At 40.9% G+C, this 19,098-nt stretch overlaps 1 protein-coding gene across 7 annotated transcripts in view; it reads right to left on the bottom strand.

The window, feature by feature from the left end:
* The window catches only part of frem1b (Fras1 related extracellular matrix 1b), a 254,064-nt gene that overhangs the window by 19,506 nt on the left and 215,460 nt on the right, over positions 1-19,098 (bottom strand). For all 7 annotated transcript variants that reach the window (XM_048539869.2, XM_059647910.1, XM_048539868.2 and 4 more), the window contains 5 exons: positions 17,410-17,611; positions 16,523-16,667; positions 8,621-8,750; positions 6,723-6,795; positions 2,170-2,319 (listed from right to left, as the gene is read on the bottom strand). In XM_048539869.2, coding sequence (XP_048395826.2) covers positions 2,170-2,319; positions 6,723-6,795; positions 8,621-8,750; positions 16,523-16,667; positions 17,410-17,611 — 700 coding nt within the window. The remainder of the gene's footprint in view (positions 1-2,169; positions 2,320-6,722; positions 6,796-8,620; positions 8,751-16,522; positions 16,668-17,409; positions 17,612-19,098) is intronic.

Consider the following 19,098-nt stretch of genomic DNA (forward strand, 5'->3'; position numbering starts at 1 on the left):
CTTACTTACCCATCTGACCATTCCAGTTATATCCTCCTTTAACCTAACACCTTCTTCCTATCTATCAACAATCTGGCAATCTTACTTATCGCCCACTCCACAAACACTAAGAGGTCTAGCAGTGAAATCTATGATACACCACTGCACACCAGACTTCAGTCACACAAACAGCTTTCTACTACTCCTTTCTGTCTCCATTCTTGTAAGATTACTACCTGTGTATCCATTATCTCTGTTGCCGCATCCTTTAATATCCCAGGATGTATCCTGTCATGTCCATGTGACTTATCGGTCGTTAACACCAATTTCTTTTCCTGGCCTAATTTTCCTGTATTTACTGTATCTCAATGATCTAATAATCCTTGGCTCTCAAACAAGATATTCTGCACTTAGAAGCTCATAAAGGCTTCTGATAATTTCATTGAGGTTGCAATCAACCTAGTTTTCAGTCAATGAAAATTGCTGAATAAAACAACAAACAAATGTGAATAAGTTGAGAGATGGGAATGTTCAATGACATCTGGTCATCATCAGTTTATGAAAGTAAGCACGCAGGTGCACTAGGCAGTAAAGAAGGCAAACAGTATGTTCACATTCATAGTGAGAGGATTTGAGTACAGGAACAAGGATGTCTTATTGCAAGTATACAAGGGATCTTCACCCAGAGACTGGTGAGCCTGCGGAATTCACTGCCACAGAAAGAGGTTGAGGCCAAATGTTAAATGTTTTCAGGAAGGAGGCAGATATAGTTCATGTGGCTAAAGGGTTCTAGGGAGGGAGGGCAGCATTTGGATATTGTTCTTCCATGATCATATTGTGGAGGTGTCGGTGTTGGGCTGGGGTCAACAAGGTCAGAGATCACACAACACCAGATTGTGATACATGATGCTTGTGTTTTAAAATAAATCGATTGGACTGTAACCTGGTGTTGTGAGATTTCTGACCATGATCATATTGAATGGCGGACCAGACATGAGGGGTTGAATAGCCTCCTCCTGCTCCTATCTTCTATGTTTTTATATTGACACAAGGAGAGAACAGTTCCTTTGATGCTTCTGGAGTCCTGTGACTTTAAATGTCATTAGGGATTTGACTCGAAAGTGGAAGATTTGAAAAATTGACTTTGTTTGAAAAATCTGTTCAAAAATCAGTTTGCAAATAAACAAGCAATTGGGGGTATGTTTCATAACTTAGATGGGCAAATCATGATTTGTTTTTTTCATTGCTAATTGTAATATATCATACTCTATATGGTTAATACATGAATTCTTTAATCCTAGGTCACCAAAATTGTTTAAAATCAATAAAAGGAATGCTTACTTATCTGATCACTAGGAAAAAGATTGATTGGAAAGCCATGAGCCATTTACAAATTGTGATTCCTCCACATACCATGTGTACTCCACTCAGAGGCCAATCTGATTAACAGGCTTAGCCTCAATTCCTGAGATGAGCAGGTTGTGAAGGCTCCGTTTCAGCAAGCAAGTCTGTACTTGAGACTGGGAAAAGCTTGGGGAACTGATCAGTAAGGAAGAGGAAATGATGTGATAGAAGATGGGCATTGATCTGAAGTAGTTTAATCAGGAACAGGAGTGGTGGAGAAGAAGGGTCCATCAGGCTGGTTGGGGAGTTAACCAGAGCAGGGGGCCAACTAGGGATAGGGCAGAGAGGTTTTATCAGACAGGAGCTCCAGGGGTTTAATCACCCTGGTATTGATCAGGGAGCAATTGGGGGGGGGGGGAGGGGGAGGTGGTGGGAGAGGAAAAGTAGCAGATTAATCAGGTGGCCTTCAATGTTATTGAGGGAAGTGAGTGGCAGCTCAGGGGCCTACATAGCAGAAGCTTGAGGCCTTACAGTTGGGTCAATGGCAAAGAGAGTTGAGGGGCTGGAGACTTGAGAACTCAGGGAGATAGAATGTTGAATGCCTCAAATTAGAAGTTCTCAGGTTTTGTTGTATCTTGGATGGTTGGGGTGGGGTGGTGTAACATTGGAGAACAAATGAGGTTGTCTGAGAGAGGGATCAAAGCTGGAAGGTGAGAATGAAATTGGAGTGGGACAGTAACAAACTGCTATCTGGTGAGAAGAGTGCTGTATAATTCAAAATTGCTGTTGTTTAAAATAAATGCATCTCATGCTTGTTGCATGAGCCCTGGTATTTACAACTCATACCTCCATGCAAATCTACAATTTCTACCAAAGAGATGTCCTTCTGTCCAAGGATGGCATTCACTGGCGTCTTCAGCTGCACTTTCAATTTTTCATTATTCTCTTCAAGTCCATCATCATGAATAAAAATATTCCACTCCTTAATGGAAATACCTGCATTCAAAGATTAAATTTTAATTACAGATTATCATAACCATTAACTTTACTTCTCCACAACATATGCAAACTGTTTTCACATCGCTTACAGGACACCATAAAACATTCATTTTCTTTTTAATCTTAGTGCTCTGGGTGCTAATAATATTTGGACATGAGATTCTGTGAAAATTTCTCTTTTAGTAAAATTATTGGGAACCTACAATTCACAATTGCTGAAAAATCGTGAATGGGCAGACCTTATCAAACTGGCAATATGTTCAGTTTGTTTTAACCTTAAAAAATAATTCTAGGAGTAGATTCCTTTAATTAGGATTTGGTTTCAATGAAAAAATTTGAATACATTTTGTTACTTTTACATTATGTTCTGTAACACTAGTCCTTTTCTAATTCTATCTGATCATTTGGCTCTTGTGAATATGGTGAAACATGAATTACCTGTTTGCAAATGGCATTATCAACTTCAAAACTTGGACCATCGTGGATTAATTTTTTTTCCTGGAGCAATAAACTTAACATGGTTGCAGCAATCAGATGACTACATGTCAAGCCAATTCATGAAACCATGAATAAACAATATCCAGTATGAGCCAAAATTAGCCTCTTTATCAAAAAGCATTTAACCTCTGGACCGTATTTCCTGTTAGACTTCCATCTTCATGGAAAATTTTCATATTTTGGGATAAAAGACTTGGAGGGAAGAAACAGGAAACACGGCCTGTCAGGACTGTCTGCTGCTCACTCGCTGAGCTGTAATGGAACAGATCTCTGGAGTTACAGTGGATGACTGACCATGGCCATGCTCCTGGACTGTGTGTATACTATGCCACTAACAGACAGTGCCCCCATGCCCACGTACATTGAGATGTTGTCCCCCACCTCGTGAGGACCGTACTGACAAGCATTGTCGGTGTGTCTCTGCTAAAGTGTATAGTCGGTGCAGCTCTGGCTGAAGCACCACTGTAATAATAGGCTTTTCACAGCATAGCAAGGTATGGGTGCTGTGAACATGCAGCTAATCACTAAGTGAGTGATTGGTGAGACATAAAGTGAGACATCCTGAGATGCAGCCTGTTCAAATCTAGGTGCTGAGTGCCTGCGTCTGTGTAAATTTCTTTTTATTCTAGTGCCCTGCAATGTGAGTATATGCTTCCTGAACAGGGGGTGCAGAGAAGGTTTACCAGGCTGATTCCAGGGATGGCGGGTCTGACATTTGAGGAGAGATTGACTAGGTTAGGATTGTTTTTGCTGGTGTTCAGACGCATAAGGGGGGGATCTCATAGAGACTTATAAAATTCTATCAGGGTAGATGCAGGGAGGATGTTCCTGATGGGGGGTGTGTCCAGAACTAGGAGTAACAATCTGAGGATTCGGGGTAGATTATTTAGAACGGAGATGAGGAGACAGTTCTTCACCCAAGAGTGGTGATCCTGTGGAATTCATTACCACAGTAAGTAGTTGAAGCCAAAACATAGGAAGTATTCAAGAGGCAGCCAGATTAGCACTTGGTAAGGTGTTTGATAAGGTTCCCCATGGCAGGCTGATGGAGAAAGTGAAGTCACATGGGGCCCAGGGTGTGCTAGCTGATGGATAAAAAACTGGCTAGGCAACAGGAGACAGAGGGTAGTAGTAGAAGGGAGTTTCTCAAATTGGAAACCTGTGACCAGTGGTGTTCCACAGGGATCTGTGCTGGGACCACTGTTGTTTGTGATATATGTAAATGATCTGGAGGAATGTGTAGGTGTTCTGATCAGCAAGTTTGCTGATGACACTAAGATTGGTGGAGTAGCTGATAGTGAAGGGAACTGTCAGAGATTACAGCAGAATATAGATAGACTGGACAGTTGGGCAGATAAATGGCAGATGGAGTTCAATCTGGGCAAATGCGAGGTGATGCAAACTATACAGTAAATGGAAAAGTCCTAGGGAAATTGATGAACAGACAGATGTGGGTGTTCAGGTCCATTGTTCCCTGAAGGTGACAACGCAGGTCAATAGGGTGTTCAAAAAGGCATATGGCATGCCTTCCTTCATTGGGCGGGGTATTGAGTACAAGAGTTGGCAGGTCATGTTACAGTTGTATAGGACTTTGGTTCGGCCACATTTGGAGTACTGTGTACAGTTCTGGTCGCCACATTACCAAAAGGATGCGGATGCTATGGAGAGGGTGCAGAGGAGGTTCACCAGGATGTTGCCTGGTATGGAGGGTGCTAGCTATGAAGAGAGGTTGAGTAGATTAGAATTATTTTCATTAGAAAGACGGAGATTGAGGGGGGACCTGATTGAGGTCTACAAAATCATGAGGGGTATAGACAGGGTGGATAGCAAAAAGCTTTTTCCCAGAGTGGGGGACTCAATTACTAGGGGTCATGAGTTCAAAGTGAGACGAGGAAAGTTTAAGGAAGAATTGCGAGGAAAGTTCTTTACACAGAGGGTGGTGGGTGCCTGGAACGTGTTGCCAGCGAAGGTGGTAGACGCAGATATGTTAGCGTCTTTTAAGATATATTTGGACAGGTACATGGATGGGCAGGGAGCAAATAGACATAGACCGTTAGAAAATAGATGACAGGTTAGACAGACGATCTTGATCAGCACAGGCTTGGAGGGCCGAAGGGCCTGTTCCTGTGCTGTAGGTTTCTTTGTTCTTTGGGGTGAATGGGATCAAAGATTATGGGGAGAAAGCAGGATTAGGCCATTGAGTTGGATGATCAGCCATGGTTGTGATGAAAGGTGGTGCAGGCTCAAAGGGACAAATGGCCTCCTCCTGCTCCTCTCTTCTTTGTTTCTGTTTCTATGAATGGTGAGGTGTTGAGGCCATTAAGAGAAGTTGGCACATATCAGATACCAGTGTCCGTGAATAAGTGATGTTTGCAGTTGCTGCTCATGGATCATGAAATATTAGTTGTTTATGTGTAATATGGAGGTTGTATGGAGCAAGTAGCAAGTTGAATTTGCCTGGTCACAGCTCTGGTCTCCATGTTAAGTTTCCTCGATGTCTAGCTTATTTGACGAGATTGATAAAATAGACAACTGAATTTAATGAGGTAAGCTGGAACATCAATGAGGCATCTAAAAAGCAATAATTCCCCTCTATTGGCAACTCACAATTGCCTGGCAAGAATCTTGCCATATTGTTTGTGAAAATTATTGGGAAGGCCTTTGCCAGACTTCTCGTCTGATTCTTCTACAAATCTCACCATAGCTCATTTCCTTTAGACCCTTATAAAATTCTGCCATTACGTTTTTCTTCCACAGGATCATTGTATTATTCCTGTATTTTCATTTAAATAAATCAGTTTGTTGGTTGGCAGTTACACTCAGCTACACTGAATGCTTTTCAGGCCAACTTTAAGAAAGAAGAGTTATGGTTAGTCTGTGTGATATTACAGAAGTTGATGTGCAGGGCAAAGTTTCCTATCCACAGCAGTTACAAAATTAGATCATCTACTACCCATTTTTCAGGACCTAAATTGATTCTTGGAGAGACTGATGTGACATATGCCTCATATTCCCACATTTCACTAAGGGAGAGCCCTGTAAAACAGATAGATCAGGTAGCCTGGGCCATCCAGGCTGCACACATGAAACAATCTCTAGATAATAAAATGTGAGGCTGGATGAACACAGCAGGCCCAGCAGCATCTCAGGAGCACAAAAGCTGATGTTTCGGGCCTAGATCCTTACCTTCATCACTCTGATGAAGGGTCTAGACCCGAAACGTCAGCTTTTGTGCATCCAGCCTCACATTTTATTATCTTGGATTCTCCAGCATCTGCAGTTCCCATTATCACTGAAACAATCTCTAGTTCTGTTTTCTGTATTGAATCATGTCTGATTATGGGTAGTGTACAATGGGCTGAGAGCAATCAAATCATTGGTCCTTAAAGAGATTGTTGGAATCTGCCTTAAAAAGAAAAGCTTTCAAAAAAAAACTTCCAGAAGGAACAGGTAAATTATCAAGTTTTGAGTGAATAGGAAGACTTTGTAATGTGGTGTGTTAGATGTTACAACAACACACAGAAAAGGTAGAATAAGCTTTATTTTCCTGTGTCATTTCCACATAACCTTCAATTATAGAGAAGAAATACCAACTAAGATTTCGACCTTTACTTTCTATTTGACATTCTGTACTGGAAAAGTGAAAGTGTGATGTCAGGTAAGTTAAGGATTGGGCACAAATGGATCGATGGCCAGTATTGCACAAGCTCACCATCTTGACTTTGTAGTTCTCATGGAAGTCAATACCGCTGAATAAAAATCTTGGGGGAAAATTTAAATATTTGGCTAAGATTTTAAGATTGTCATATTTATGTCAACTGTAGAACTCTTTATTCCCAAGATAACCAGCAATATGGTAATCAAATTTCAACTGTACTCAGGTTTACATTAGTGTAACTTACCAGGATCAAACTGAACTAAACTCGCTGAGCTATGTGAGAAGTCTCTGCCAACTGTAGCTGATAACCCTTCAACCTGCAGAAAACAAAATTCACTGTGGTGATACATAATTCACTTGTACCTTGTAGTAGTCTGTCAAAACAAAATATTGTTTGGGTCACAAAGCATGAAAAGAAGTGAATGATAAACTTAACAAACTGCAAGAATAGAGAGAGATATAGTGATGCAAAATTAAGTATTTTTTAAATGAAAGTGTTCAGGTCGAAAAAGTTATACAAGTGGCAAATTGGATTCTGAGTTTTATGTGCAGGAAAACTGAATAGCAAAACAAGAAAATTAATGTTCAATTTGCAGATTGGCTTGGCTATAGTTGTATTGCACACACTTCACCACACTACCACAAAAAAAAGAATTTATACAGCATCTCTATCTTATCATGTTTCTTGATGAATTAGTTACTTTCAAAGTGCAGTTACAGTTGCAAACATAGCGACTAACTTTCACACAAACAACCATTTGTGTCCTTAACATTCCAAAAGCCTTACAAAGTAAGGTTTTCAATTCAAGTACTTTTATGCTGTGGGCATAGGCTCATTGAAAACTGCCTCAAAATTGCCCAACTCATTTTGTACTTGTTCTGTCTGGCTAACAGAGCACCAGTTATGAAGGCGAGGTTTGATAAGATTACTATTTTTATGTAATTGTGTCTTGAATTAAAATTAAAATGAAGTAGTAAAGAGAGCCATGTGATCTGTTTCAAATTTTAGCTGACAGCAAAGAGAGGGGGAAGCTACAGAGGCATAGAATGGCTATTGCTGGTATGGTGAAAACAGAGAAAAAGGCTACAAGTTCTCAGCAATCAACCAAGCAGGATACAGGAGGTAACATAGTCTCTGGTTGGACAGTCGCATTCTGAAATAAACTGAGGGTCATTCTGGTGCGACCAAGGGGTAAAGAATCATTGGATTGGATTTTACAGATGGTTTCTAGTTCAGATTTCTGTAAACTGGGATTATTATCTTCTGGTGGTCACTTGACACCATGACTTGGCACAACAGGGTGAAGCACGCCTATTGGAAGCTGAGAATGATGTTGGATGGGTTCCTGTAAAATCTGCAGCGGGCAGTGAGGTTTAATGGATAACAGGGCAGCACGGTGGCTCAGTGGTTAACAATGGTCCCTCACAGCAACAGGGACCCAGGTTCAGTTACACCCTCGGGTGACTGTGTATGTAGGGTTTGCACATTTTCCCCATGCCTGTGTGGGTTTCCTCCAGGTGTTCTAGTTTCCTCCCACAGTCCAAAAATGTGCAGGTTAGGTGGATTGGCCATAATGCCCAGGGATTTGTAGGCTGGATGGATTAGCCATGGGGAATGTAGGATTACTAGAACAAGGTAGGTGGAGGTGGGTCTGTGTGGGATGCTCTTCGGATGGTTGGTATGGGCTGAATGGCCTGCTTCCACACTGTAGAGATTCTATAAAAGTCGTTAGTCCACATAGGAATTGTAACATACATTTCTTCAATCACTTTATGCAGGAATCAAGTGACATTTTTTTTCACTTACTTGCCAAGCATACAACACAGAATCAACTAAAAGTTGTGAATATACAAAGTGATTAGATCTTATACATATAACAGCTAATTTTATAAACATGTTATCTAAAGAATGTCCTAAGGAAATTCTTTAAAGCATGCTTATAGCCTCCGGGAAGAGGGTTTAGTGGTTGAGTGTGAGTGTAACAGCATAGTTTTTTATTTTGATGTCTAGTCATCGAGGTTAAGTTGGCTACTTAGGGATGTAATTCCTTTCAATTGTTGCTGATAAGCTCATTGTGCAGGAATGATTACAAGTGATTTCAAACATACTGCAAATAATGTACACAAAGGCAGATACTCTACCGTTATACCAATGTAACAGGGATCAACGCTGTATCCTTTCCTGGTAACCTTTATGGAGAGAGTTCCAATGTCCTCACAGACTGTATAGCAGCTTGCAGACATTTCAATCCTGGACCATTTCAGTTCCATTCTACATGAAAATTTCAATATCGCTTTAAAACGTAAGTATTGACGATATGTCTAGTCCTTAACTGTTGCTTATGAGTTAGAAGGGCCATGTACTTCCCAATGACACATTTCAATTTACATCATCCACAAAAAAATACACAAATAAACCACGACCTTTAATAGAGCATCTCTTATTCATTCAAATTTATGCATCAGCCTTGGCTTTTCTGTGTCAGACTGCCATTCTCTGTATGCTGTTTGTATGTTTGCTCTATACTGAGATCACTTTGCATCATGCAGCATTGCCAGTGGTTGTGAAAATCATTCAACCTTTAAATTTAATGAATTTTTCTTCTTTTGGCCAATACTATCATGTACTCTATCAGAGACTGACTCCCACCATTTACATCAAAGGCAGAAAGGACAAGGATGGGATTCCCACTCCTTAGCCAATTGAAGTGGCAAATTAAGGACTACTTAAGGGCCACACCTACTGCTATTGGTACTTGAGCATTAGCTTGGCAACTCATGCAATGGGAGTAAGTATTTCACAAGGGCTTTCCTGCGGGCTCCAAGAAAAGGGTGGACCCACTTGATCAAGTATGTTGTGCCATAAGGAAGGTCCACCAATGACAAGGGGTCCTCACCCTACTCAAGTACTTCATAACAACACCCCTACCACCTTTCCTGGGCCTGGCTGAGCAGCTGAGATGAAGTTACCTTAACCAGCTATTTTTAGGGCCTCCATCTCTTGGTGCAGCTCTAGGCGTCATGCTCTGAGTGGTGAAACTGAGTTTGAAGAGTCGTTGGTTAAGGTCTTGAGGAGAAGGAGTCTACACCTTCAAAGGCCCAGGAATCCTGAAGGTAGCTGTCACATTGCTTGATGGGCACTTAATCCTGTCAGGTTCTTGGAAATTATGTGGCAGGGAAACCACTAGCATTCTGACAGTGGATAGGGATGCTTCCATAACTATTAAATTCAGTCCTTACTTTACAGACTGAGGAAAACATCTTGAATTTGAGCTTGCCCCTTTTGTCCAACCTAACTTCATTTATTTTCCTGCTGATTCTTTAAATTCTCACTGCTAAAGACTTTCATCGTTATTCTGTGCTTACTAAGCTAACCTGTGAGAGGGACTCACAATTCAGAGGAGTTCTACCCTACATTGTAAAACAACACAAAGTTCACTTTGCCACCTATGAAACATGGATCTAGTTTGCTCTGTTGTTTACTTTCTCGAGTTTGTTTCATTCCTGCGTGTTGGACTTTCTTTCAATGCATATTTATTCATCATTCCTTCCCTATCTCTGGCTACCAGTGCATTAAATGCCTTTCATTGCTCGAAGAAATTTTGCCATATCCAGTTAATTTTCAGCTACATGGTGATTTTCTGGCCCCTACCCTCCACCAATTAGGCAAGCTTCATGCACAAAGCAGTAATGCGAGCTATGAATAATAATGTACATGTAATGCATTAATTTTGGAATATGGTACACTCACTTGCTAATGAGGATTTCTGCCAGCAATAACATGTTTAATCAGTGTGACACACATCTGGAGCACTACTACACTCGGGCATTGATTTTCATCATATAGTGGTTTTGAAGTGTTCACAAAACACATAGACAGTACATAAGGACTCAATGAGACCTAGTAAATTGATGTTTCATAACACTTCAATACAGCTGGTGTGAGCATAGCATAGGCAGCAATATGCAGGCTATAGTTTCCTCCCTAATACAGAAATCAAGGAAAGGACTCTTGTTGCTCTTCAATAATGTGATTTTAAAAGCACTGCCAAACATACAACAGGAATGCCTAAAGTTGATTCCTGATTTGTACTGAGCCAAACTGATTTTATCTGGAGAGCAGAGGCAAAACATTTTGGGAAGGGGTTTTGCACCTAAAGTGGACTAAGTTAGCATTGGCTTTTCTAACTTCTCAGTGCACTTCATACATGACATTGAATATAGGACTATTTGACTTGGCATTTAAAGTGAGCCATATGTTTGAAGGTTTGTGTAATATTGTTATCTTATTTGTAAACAGTCAAGGGCTAATAATTATATAAATGTGCCAAGTTGCCTAATATCCTGCTGCAATCAGGTGCTGAGCAACACTCTATCAATCCACAAGTCAAATGACATTCTGTAAGTAATAAAATGCTGGACCTTAAGCAAATCTGAGTCCAGAAGTGTGACAAATCTGAACTCTTGGGAACTGGAATACATAACATGGTGGCATCAGAAGGCTAGTGAGTAAGCTTGAAATACATTTAATGGATTTAATGTTGAATTAGATTGAGAAAAAAATCAATCTGACTTATTGTTAAAGAAGGAAAATGTGAACGAACGGTGCAAAAATGAAATAGCTGTTCTTGCATTCATGAACAGTTCTGGTCTGTATGAACTGGGAAATTGATCATGTTGTAAAGGCATTTGAAAAGTTTAAACAAAAGTATGGACTGGCACTTGATACCATTCTAACAAACAGTCTTGCTACACTGAATTGTAAATGGTAATGGAAATCTAAACATAGGAGATGGAGGCTCCACAAACATTCCCATTCTTGGTGATGGAAGAGGCCAACAATCAGTACAAAATGCAAGGTTGCATCCAATCTCAAACAGAAGTACTGAGTGGAAAATCCATTTCCTCTTGAAGTCCCTAGCATTAGTCTACAAGATACACTGTGATCACTCACCAGGATTCCTCTGACAGCACCTTCCAAATGCACAACCTCGACCACTTAGATAGACTAGGACAGCAGTTCCATCCTGTCCTAAAAAGTGGTACAAGAAGGCAGTTCACCACCACCTTCAGCAGGGAAACTGGGGATGGCAACAAATGTTTGCCCGGCCAGTGACACCAGCATCCCCAGAACATATAAAAGAAAAGAAACATTGATGAAGAGGAGGGTGTCAGCCATATCCTTTTGTGCACTAGACAGAAAGGGTGTTTTTTTTTAAACAGTTGGAAGATAAGAGAAGCCAACATTTTTTTTTGTGTAATTCAGCACACATTTCCAGCGAAAGCCATATCAGTGGACCCAGCAATATCAGTTTCAAAGTTGTAGGCAGGAACCAACTAAGCATAAAGTTGAAAATGTAAATTCAAAGAAACAAATAAAAGACTCTTGGATTATTTTTTGCTTATTCATGGGATGCGGGTCTTATTGTCCAGGTACTTTCCTACTTACTTCCTATCTAAATTTCCCTGGAGAAGGTGGGTTGTAATCAGTAATTGCATTCCTTTCCCACGGTTGACTTGATGCTATGAGATTTATTGGGGTCTGGAGTCATTGTTGAAGTGTCCCAGGAAATTCCCTTCTGACTACATACTTCTGTGCTGCCACCTGTGCAGGTCCACCCTGCCAGTGGGTGAGAAAATAGCTAGGATGGTGATGCTGGTGTCTGAGACATTTTCTGCCAGATATGATTCCATACATATGACTTTGAGGCTGCTGTTTGACTAGTCTATTAGAAGCTCCCCCAATTTTGGCATGACTCCCCAGATGTTGATAAGGAGGACTTTGTAAGGCCAAAGGAATCTCTTGGCAATTGTAGTTTCCAGTGCTTAGATTAATACTGGATAAGGTTTCATTCCTTTGTTTAGACTTTGTAGCATTTTGTATGACCATGTGGCTTGCTAGGTCATTTCAGAGGAGTTAAGTAACAACCACATTGCTGTGAATCTGGAGTCACATGCAGACCAGACCAACTAAGACAGCTGATTACTTTCACTTGCTATCATCTTCTGCAAGTAAACAGTGTCTGTAAAGCAAGCCTTAAGCAACACAAGTTGATTTAACAACATATCAGCACTTTTTCTCACCCGACACAAATTGTGGCTCCCTTTAAAATTTAGGATTTTTGGTCTTTCTTGATAAGCGCGATCTAGAAAGCTTCAACAATCTGTTTGTTTCCCCAGCTGTATTCGATAAATGAATGATTGAAACAGTTGCACTGATATTGGGGCTTTTTAGAAATAAAAACACAATGTTATTTGATACATTATTTGTAAAGAGCTAGAAACTACATTGGGGCATATTAATCAAGCAAGTACAAACATAGGTACCATATCACTGTTCTACATTTTTTTATTAAATCACAGACCTTACGGAAAATCAAAGCATTATCTTAAATTTAACTGTGTTCTCATGGTGCAGAAGAGTCAAGCAAAGGTAAACTATGTCTCATTTCTCAAAGCAGCAGTTGCTGTATTCTGGATTTAAATGTCTGACAACACAGATAGACAGTTTAACAGTTCCTGTGTTAGGGTAAGTATGGAAGATGAGTGTGTTGTTAAGGTTGGTACAAACTGGATTGAGTGACTGATGAATAGGGTGCCATGTTGGTGTGGTGACAAGGGACAAGGTGAGATGACTTTTGGAGAAGAACAAAGAACAAAGGAAATTACAGTACAGGAACAGGCCCTTCGGCCCTCCAAGCCTGCGCCGAAACTGATATTGCTGGATCCAATGTACATGTAATGCATTAATTTTGGAATATGGTACACTCACTTGCTAATGAGGATTTCTGCCAGCAGAAAGCCTGCATATTGCTGCCTATGCTATGCTCACACCAGCTGCATTGAAGTGTTATGAAACATCAATTTACTAGGTCTCATTGAGTCCTTATGTACTGTCTATGTGTTTTGTGAACACTTCAAAACCACTATATGATGAAAATCAATGCCCGAGTGTTGTAGTGCTCCAGATGTGTCTCCAAACCTGTCATCTATTTTCTAAGGGTCTGTATCCCTTTGCTCCCTGCCCATCCATGTACCTGTCCAGATACAACTTAAAAGACACTATTGTGTCTGTGCCTACCACCTCTGCTGGCAACGCGTTCCAGGCACCCACCACCCTCTGTGTAAAGAACTTTCCATGCATATCTCCCATAAACTTTCCTCCTCTCACTTTGAACTCATTACCCCTAGTAATTGAGTCCCCACTCTGGGAAAAAGCTTCTTACTATCCACCTTGTCTATACACCTCATGATTTTGTAGTCTCATAGAGTCTACAAGAGTCACATCAGATTTGAAACTTTAACTCTGTCTCTCACTTTTACAGACACAGCCATGCGTGCTGAGTTTCTCCAGTACTTTCTGTTTAAATTTCACCAACATCTGGCGAAGATCTTTGCTTCCTCACTCTCCACGGGAGTCGTACCGGAAGGTTGGAGGGAGGCAAATGTTGTTCCTCTTTTCAAGAATGGGAATAGGGAAATCCCTGGAAATTACAGACCAGTCAGTCTTACATCTGTGGTCAGCAAGGTTTTGAAAAAGATTCTGAGGGATAGGATTTATGACTATTTGGAAAAGTATAGCATGATTAAAGGGAGTCAGCATGGCTTTGTGAGGGGCAGGTCATGCCTTACAAGTCTTATTGAGTTCTTTGAGGAAGTCACGAGACAGGTTGATGAGGGTTGAGTAGTGGATGTGGTGTACATGGACTTCAGTAAGGCATTTGATAAGGTTCCCCACGGCAGGCTCATTCATAAAGTCAGGAGGTATGGGATACAGAGTGATTTGGCTGTCTGAGTTGGCTGGCTGACAGGAGGCAGAGAGTGGTTGTAGATGGTAAGTATTCTGCCTGGAGGTCAGTGCTGAGTGGTGTCCCGCAGGACTCTGTTCTTGGGCCTCTGCTCTTTATAGTTTTTATGAATGACTTGGATGAGGAGGTTGAGGGGTGGGTTAGTATGTTTGCTGATGACACAAAGGTTGGAGGTGCCGTTGATAGTATCGAGGGCTATTGCAGGCTTCAGCGAGACATTGACAGAATGCAGAGCTGGGCTGAGCAATGGCAGATGGCCTTCAACCTGGATAAATGCGAAGTGATGCATTTTGGAAGGTCGAACTTAAATGCTGAATATAGGATTAAAGGCAGGATTCTCGGCAGTGTGGAGGAACAGTGGGATCTTGGTGTTCAAGTGCATAGCTTCCCTCAAAGTTGCCACCCAGGTGGATAAAGATGTTAAGAAAGCATATGGTGCTTTGGCTTTCATTAACAGGGGGATTGAGTTTAAGAGCCGCGAGGTTATGCTGCAGCTCTACAAAACCCTGGTGAGACCACACTTGGAATATTGTGTCCGGTTCTGGTCGCCCTATTACAGGAAAGATGTGGAGGCTTTGGAGTGGGTGCAAAGGAGGTTTACCAGGATGCTGCCTGGACTGGAGGGCTTGTCTTATGAGGAAAGGTTGACTGAGCTTGGACTTTTCTCTCTGGAGAGAAGGAGGAAGAGAGGTGGCCTGATCGAGGTGTACAAGGTAATGAGAGGTATGGATAGAGTCGATAGCCAGAGACTTTCCCCCAGGGCAGGATTGACTGCCACGAGGGGTCATAGTTTTAAGGTGTTAGGAGGAAGGTATAGAGGAGATGTCAGAGGGAGGTTCTTCAAACAGAGAGTTGTGAGCACATGGAATAGTTTACCAGTGGTAGTCGTGGAAGCGGAGTCATTAGTGACATTTAAGCGACTGCTGGACATTCACACGGACAGCAGTGAATTGAGGGGAATGTAGGTTTGGTTATTTTATTTTTGGATTAGGAATATTCCACTGCACAACATCGTGGGCAGAAGGGTCTGTACTGTGCTGTACTTTTCTATGTTCTATCTGTAGTATTTTGCATTTACTGAAGGTGAGAAGGGAGCCAAGTGATCGAGTGAAATAAACCAATGAATTGCAAATGCTGGAGATCTGAAACAAAAGCAGAAATTGCTGGAGAAAATCAACTCTGAAGACGGGTTACTGGTCTCGAAATGTTGACTTTGTTTTCTTTCCATAGATGCTGCCTGACGGTAATGAAGATAGTCGATTCTTGGAGAAGCAGGGCAGGTGGTTCTGGTGACAGAAGGGTTTCTGGGCAGGTGTGGTGGATATATGGCCATTGGAAACTCTAGGCTATTTGCAAATGCCAAGGCAATAATTATTTATGAAAATGTGCACCCCTGGTTCCACCTTCACTCATGCATTGCACTTGTCTGCTAAGCAACAATGTTTCAGTGTAAGAAATATGCTTGTTGAAACTCCAGAATTTTGAGTCTAAAAGTGAGATTATTTTGAATTCTTGGGAATGAATGCATACTAGTTTCTTTGGAAGCTGTATTTCTATCACATGAGAAAACTAAAGCATTCCCAAGTGATCAATACACATCCAAGTCAAATGCGGTCAATTGAGGCAAAACCACTTTCACAGTCATATCATAATTGCAATTGGAGCTATTGTATTAAGGATGCTTTTGCTTGATTAAACTGTTAAGTTTTGCCTCATCTATACTCCATTCCATTATACATGTAAACATACGCATCTCTTTCCAAGCAACCTGCACGAACAATGCACAGGTATTAGCCCTGACCCCAAAATGACAATTTTCCTTCGCTGCACCACCTCAGTATTATTCTGTAGGTCAGGCTCTTCCTCGCCTGGGTATTTGAATTCCAACTAGCCATCAAATAGTTCATATACTTTTTCCTGTTGCAAACTTCCATTGCTGAGAACTGCTGTAGCATCAGAATTCCCACTCTGCATGTGACAGAATTCTGCTGCAACCACAAGAATATGAATTCCTCTGAAGAGATACCACATATTCCAGACCTACCACCACATGCACACCTGACAGAAAGTGACGTTCATTGAGGAAACAGAAACAAATCAACCGCTTTGTGGTGAAAGACCTGAAAATGTACGAAATTCCACTTTACAGCTATTTAATTTGCCTGAAAAGCCAAAAGGTGACTCCTGATCTACAAAATGCAATTTCTTTGGAAGGCTAGACATTCTACAAACATACATTTCTGGTGCATTAGAGTTTCCTGCAGTGTCAGATACTTTGAACTCAAAGCTGTCAGATGTCAGTTCTACGGAGGGACTGATGATGTAGCGAATTGTACGTCTGTCCACCTCTTTCTGGGTAAATGAGCCTTGAATGTATCCACCTGCAATACATCATTTTCATGCCAGAGAGTTTATTTTGTATTCACCATCACTGAGGAAAGACGCAGCATTTCATTAACATATAAGGCTCTTTGGCAGTTTTGCCATTCTGCATAGCCAGCGTCAGTGGCGCAGAAGCTTTTGCCAGATCTCTGCCCACTCATTTTAGCATGACACACGGTGAATGTTTTGGCAATATGAAGAACAATGCATATCATATTAAAATGAGTACATGTCTACTTCTCCAATTTGTGCAGAATGCATGGTGTCCTCGGGTTATGCTTATTAAACAGATGAAGTCGGTTTTTTTAAAGGCAAGAATAAAGTAAACTAAGCAATTGTATTGAAAATAACAGAAAATCATTATACCACAATATAATTTTAATCACCTCTATGTGGAAACATCTAAACATGTTGTTCTGAGTGGTAGGCGAATATTTTGAACAATATTGGACGAACAAATGGGAAGAGATCTGACATTACAGTACTGCACCCAATTTATTAATGGGGTCTCCCTGACAAATCCAGAAATGTGATGCAGCAACACTAATGTTTTCTATATCTTGCATAACAAAACAATAATTTACATGCAATGAAAATCAAATAGACATTTCAACACAAGATACAATATTAATGCCAAACATCTGCGTGTATTAGCATTTGTAAACAACATAACTACAATTGTTTCAGATCTTTAGGAAATTAATTTTCTCATTTTCATATTTACACCAATTAATTGAATACCTGAAGTAGTACTTTCCAAGTATCCATAGTAAGGTGGACGGAGAATCGTGTAGATCAGCTCCTCATCTTTGCTGTCTACATCTGAGGATTTTAAGTTCTGGGAAGTGATGTAGATACCAACGCGTCTATCTTTCAGATTGTGAAGTGTGGTTGGACATTGATTGATGAGGATGTAGGGAGAAACCTTGTCAACATGCTCTACCTGCAATTAATATACTGTTAGAAGTGCAGATTATTTTCTTGGGCGGTCTTTATCATTGATATACACTTTCAGAAATTGTTAATCAGATTACCCTGATGTTGTTGTTAAATTCTCTGTAGTTACTTGCCACATTCTTTGCCAATATTTTAGTCCTGTTATCCTATTTACTTTTATAGAATGACTCACAGAAAATATATGATACTGAAAGAAATAATTTGCTCCATTGGGCTCACAAATTCAAGATTTTGCTTTGGCTTGTCGGGTAATGCGTCAGACGTTCCAAAATGCATCACCTCGCATTTGTCTGGATTAAATTCCATCTGCTATTTCTCTGCTCAAGTATCCAGCCTATCTCTATCCTGTTACATCCTCTGGCAACCCTCCGCACTATCCATAGCTCCCCCAAACCTGGTGTCGCCTGCAGACTTACTAATCAGATCACCTATATTATCGTCCAAATCACTTCCACTTATTACAAAGAACAGGGGTCCCAGTACTGATCTCTGTGAACATCACTGATCACAGATCTCCAATCAGAAAAGTACCCTTTCACTGCAACTTTCTGTGTTCTATGACTAACCCAGTTCTGTATCGGCCTTACCAGCTCACTGCAGATCCTGTTTGACTTCTTCTTTTAAAATAATCTGCCGTTAGGGACCTTGTCAAAGGCCTTGCTTAAGTCCCTGTAGACAACATCAACTGCCCTGCCTTTGTTAATCATCATTATCACTTCTGCATATTATCTATCCACATGGAAGGAATGTCTTTGTAGAGGAAGCTGAACTTGGTTGAGCTTAGGACACTGTACAATACTTTTGGGAACAAAGACTTGCATTCACCTTGAGATATTCCTCACAAGTCATAATCTAACAGTCACTTTTTGACAATCAGTGACATTAACATTGCCAAATCCAACACTACCAATAGACGGGGAATTACCATTGACCAGAAACTGAACAGGTTATAGACTAAGAATCCTGAAATGAGTAGCTCACTTCCTAACTCACCGACACCTATCCATAATCTAGAAAACACATTTCAGGAGTATGATGGACTACACCCGAATTGCCTAGATGAGTGCAACTCCAACAACACTCAGAAAGCTTGACACTATCCAGAACTAAGCAGTCTGCTTAACTGGCATCACATCCACAGACAAATCACTCCATCCACCACCGATGCTCAGGAACAACAGTGCGTGACATCAGCAAGATGCACAGCAGAAATTCACCAAAGCTCCTCAGTCCACACCTTCCAAACTACAACTATGGTCATCTAGAAGGACAAGGGCAATAAGTACTTGGGAACACTACCATCTACCCTTTCCCCTCCAAGCCACTCACCATCGTGACTTGGAAATATATTGTCATTCCTTCACTGGGTCAAAATCCCGGAACTATCTTCCTAACATCATTGTGAGGGTACCTAAACCAAATGGACTGAAGTGTTTAAAAAAATACAGTACATTACCACCTTCTCAAGGGCAA

This window comes from Stegostoma tigrinum, chromosome 8, assembly GCF_030684315.1.
Source record: "Stegostoma tigrinum isolate sSteTig4 chromosome 8, sSteTig4.hap1, whole genome shotgun sequence".
Classification (NCBI taxonomy): Eukaryota; Metazoa; Chordata; class Chondrichthyes; order Orectolobiformes; family Stegostomatidae; genus Stegostoma; species Stegostoma tigrinum.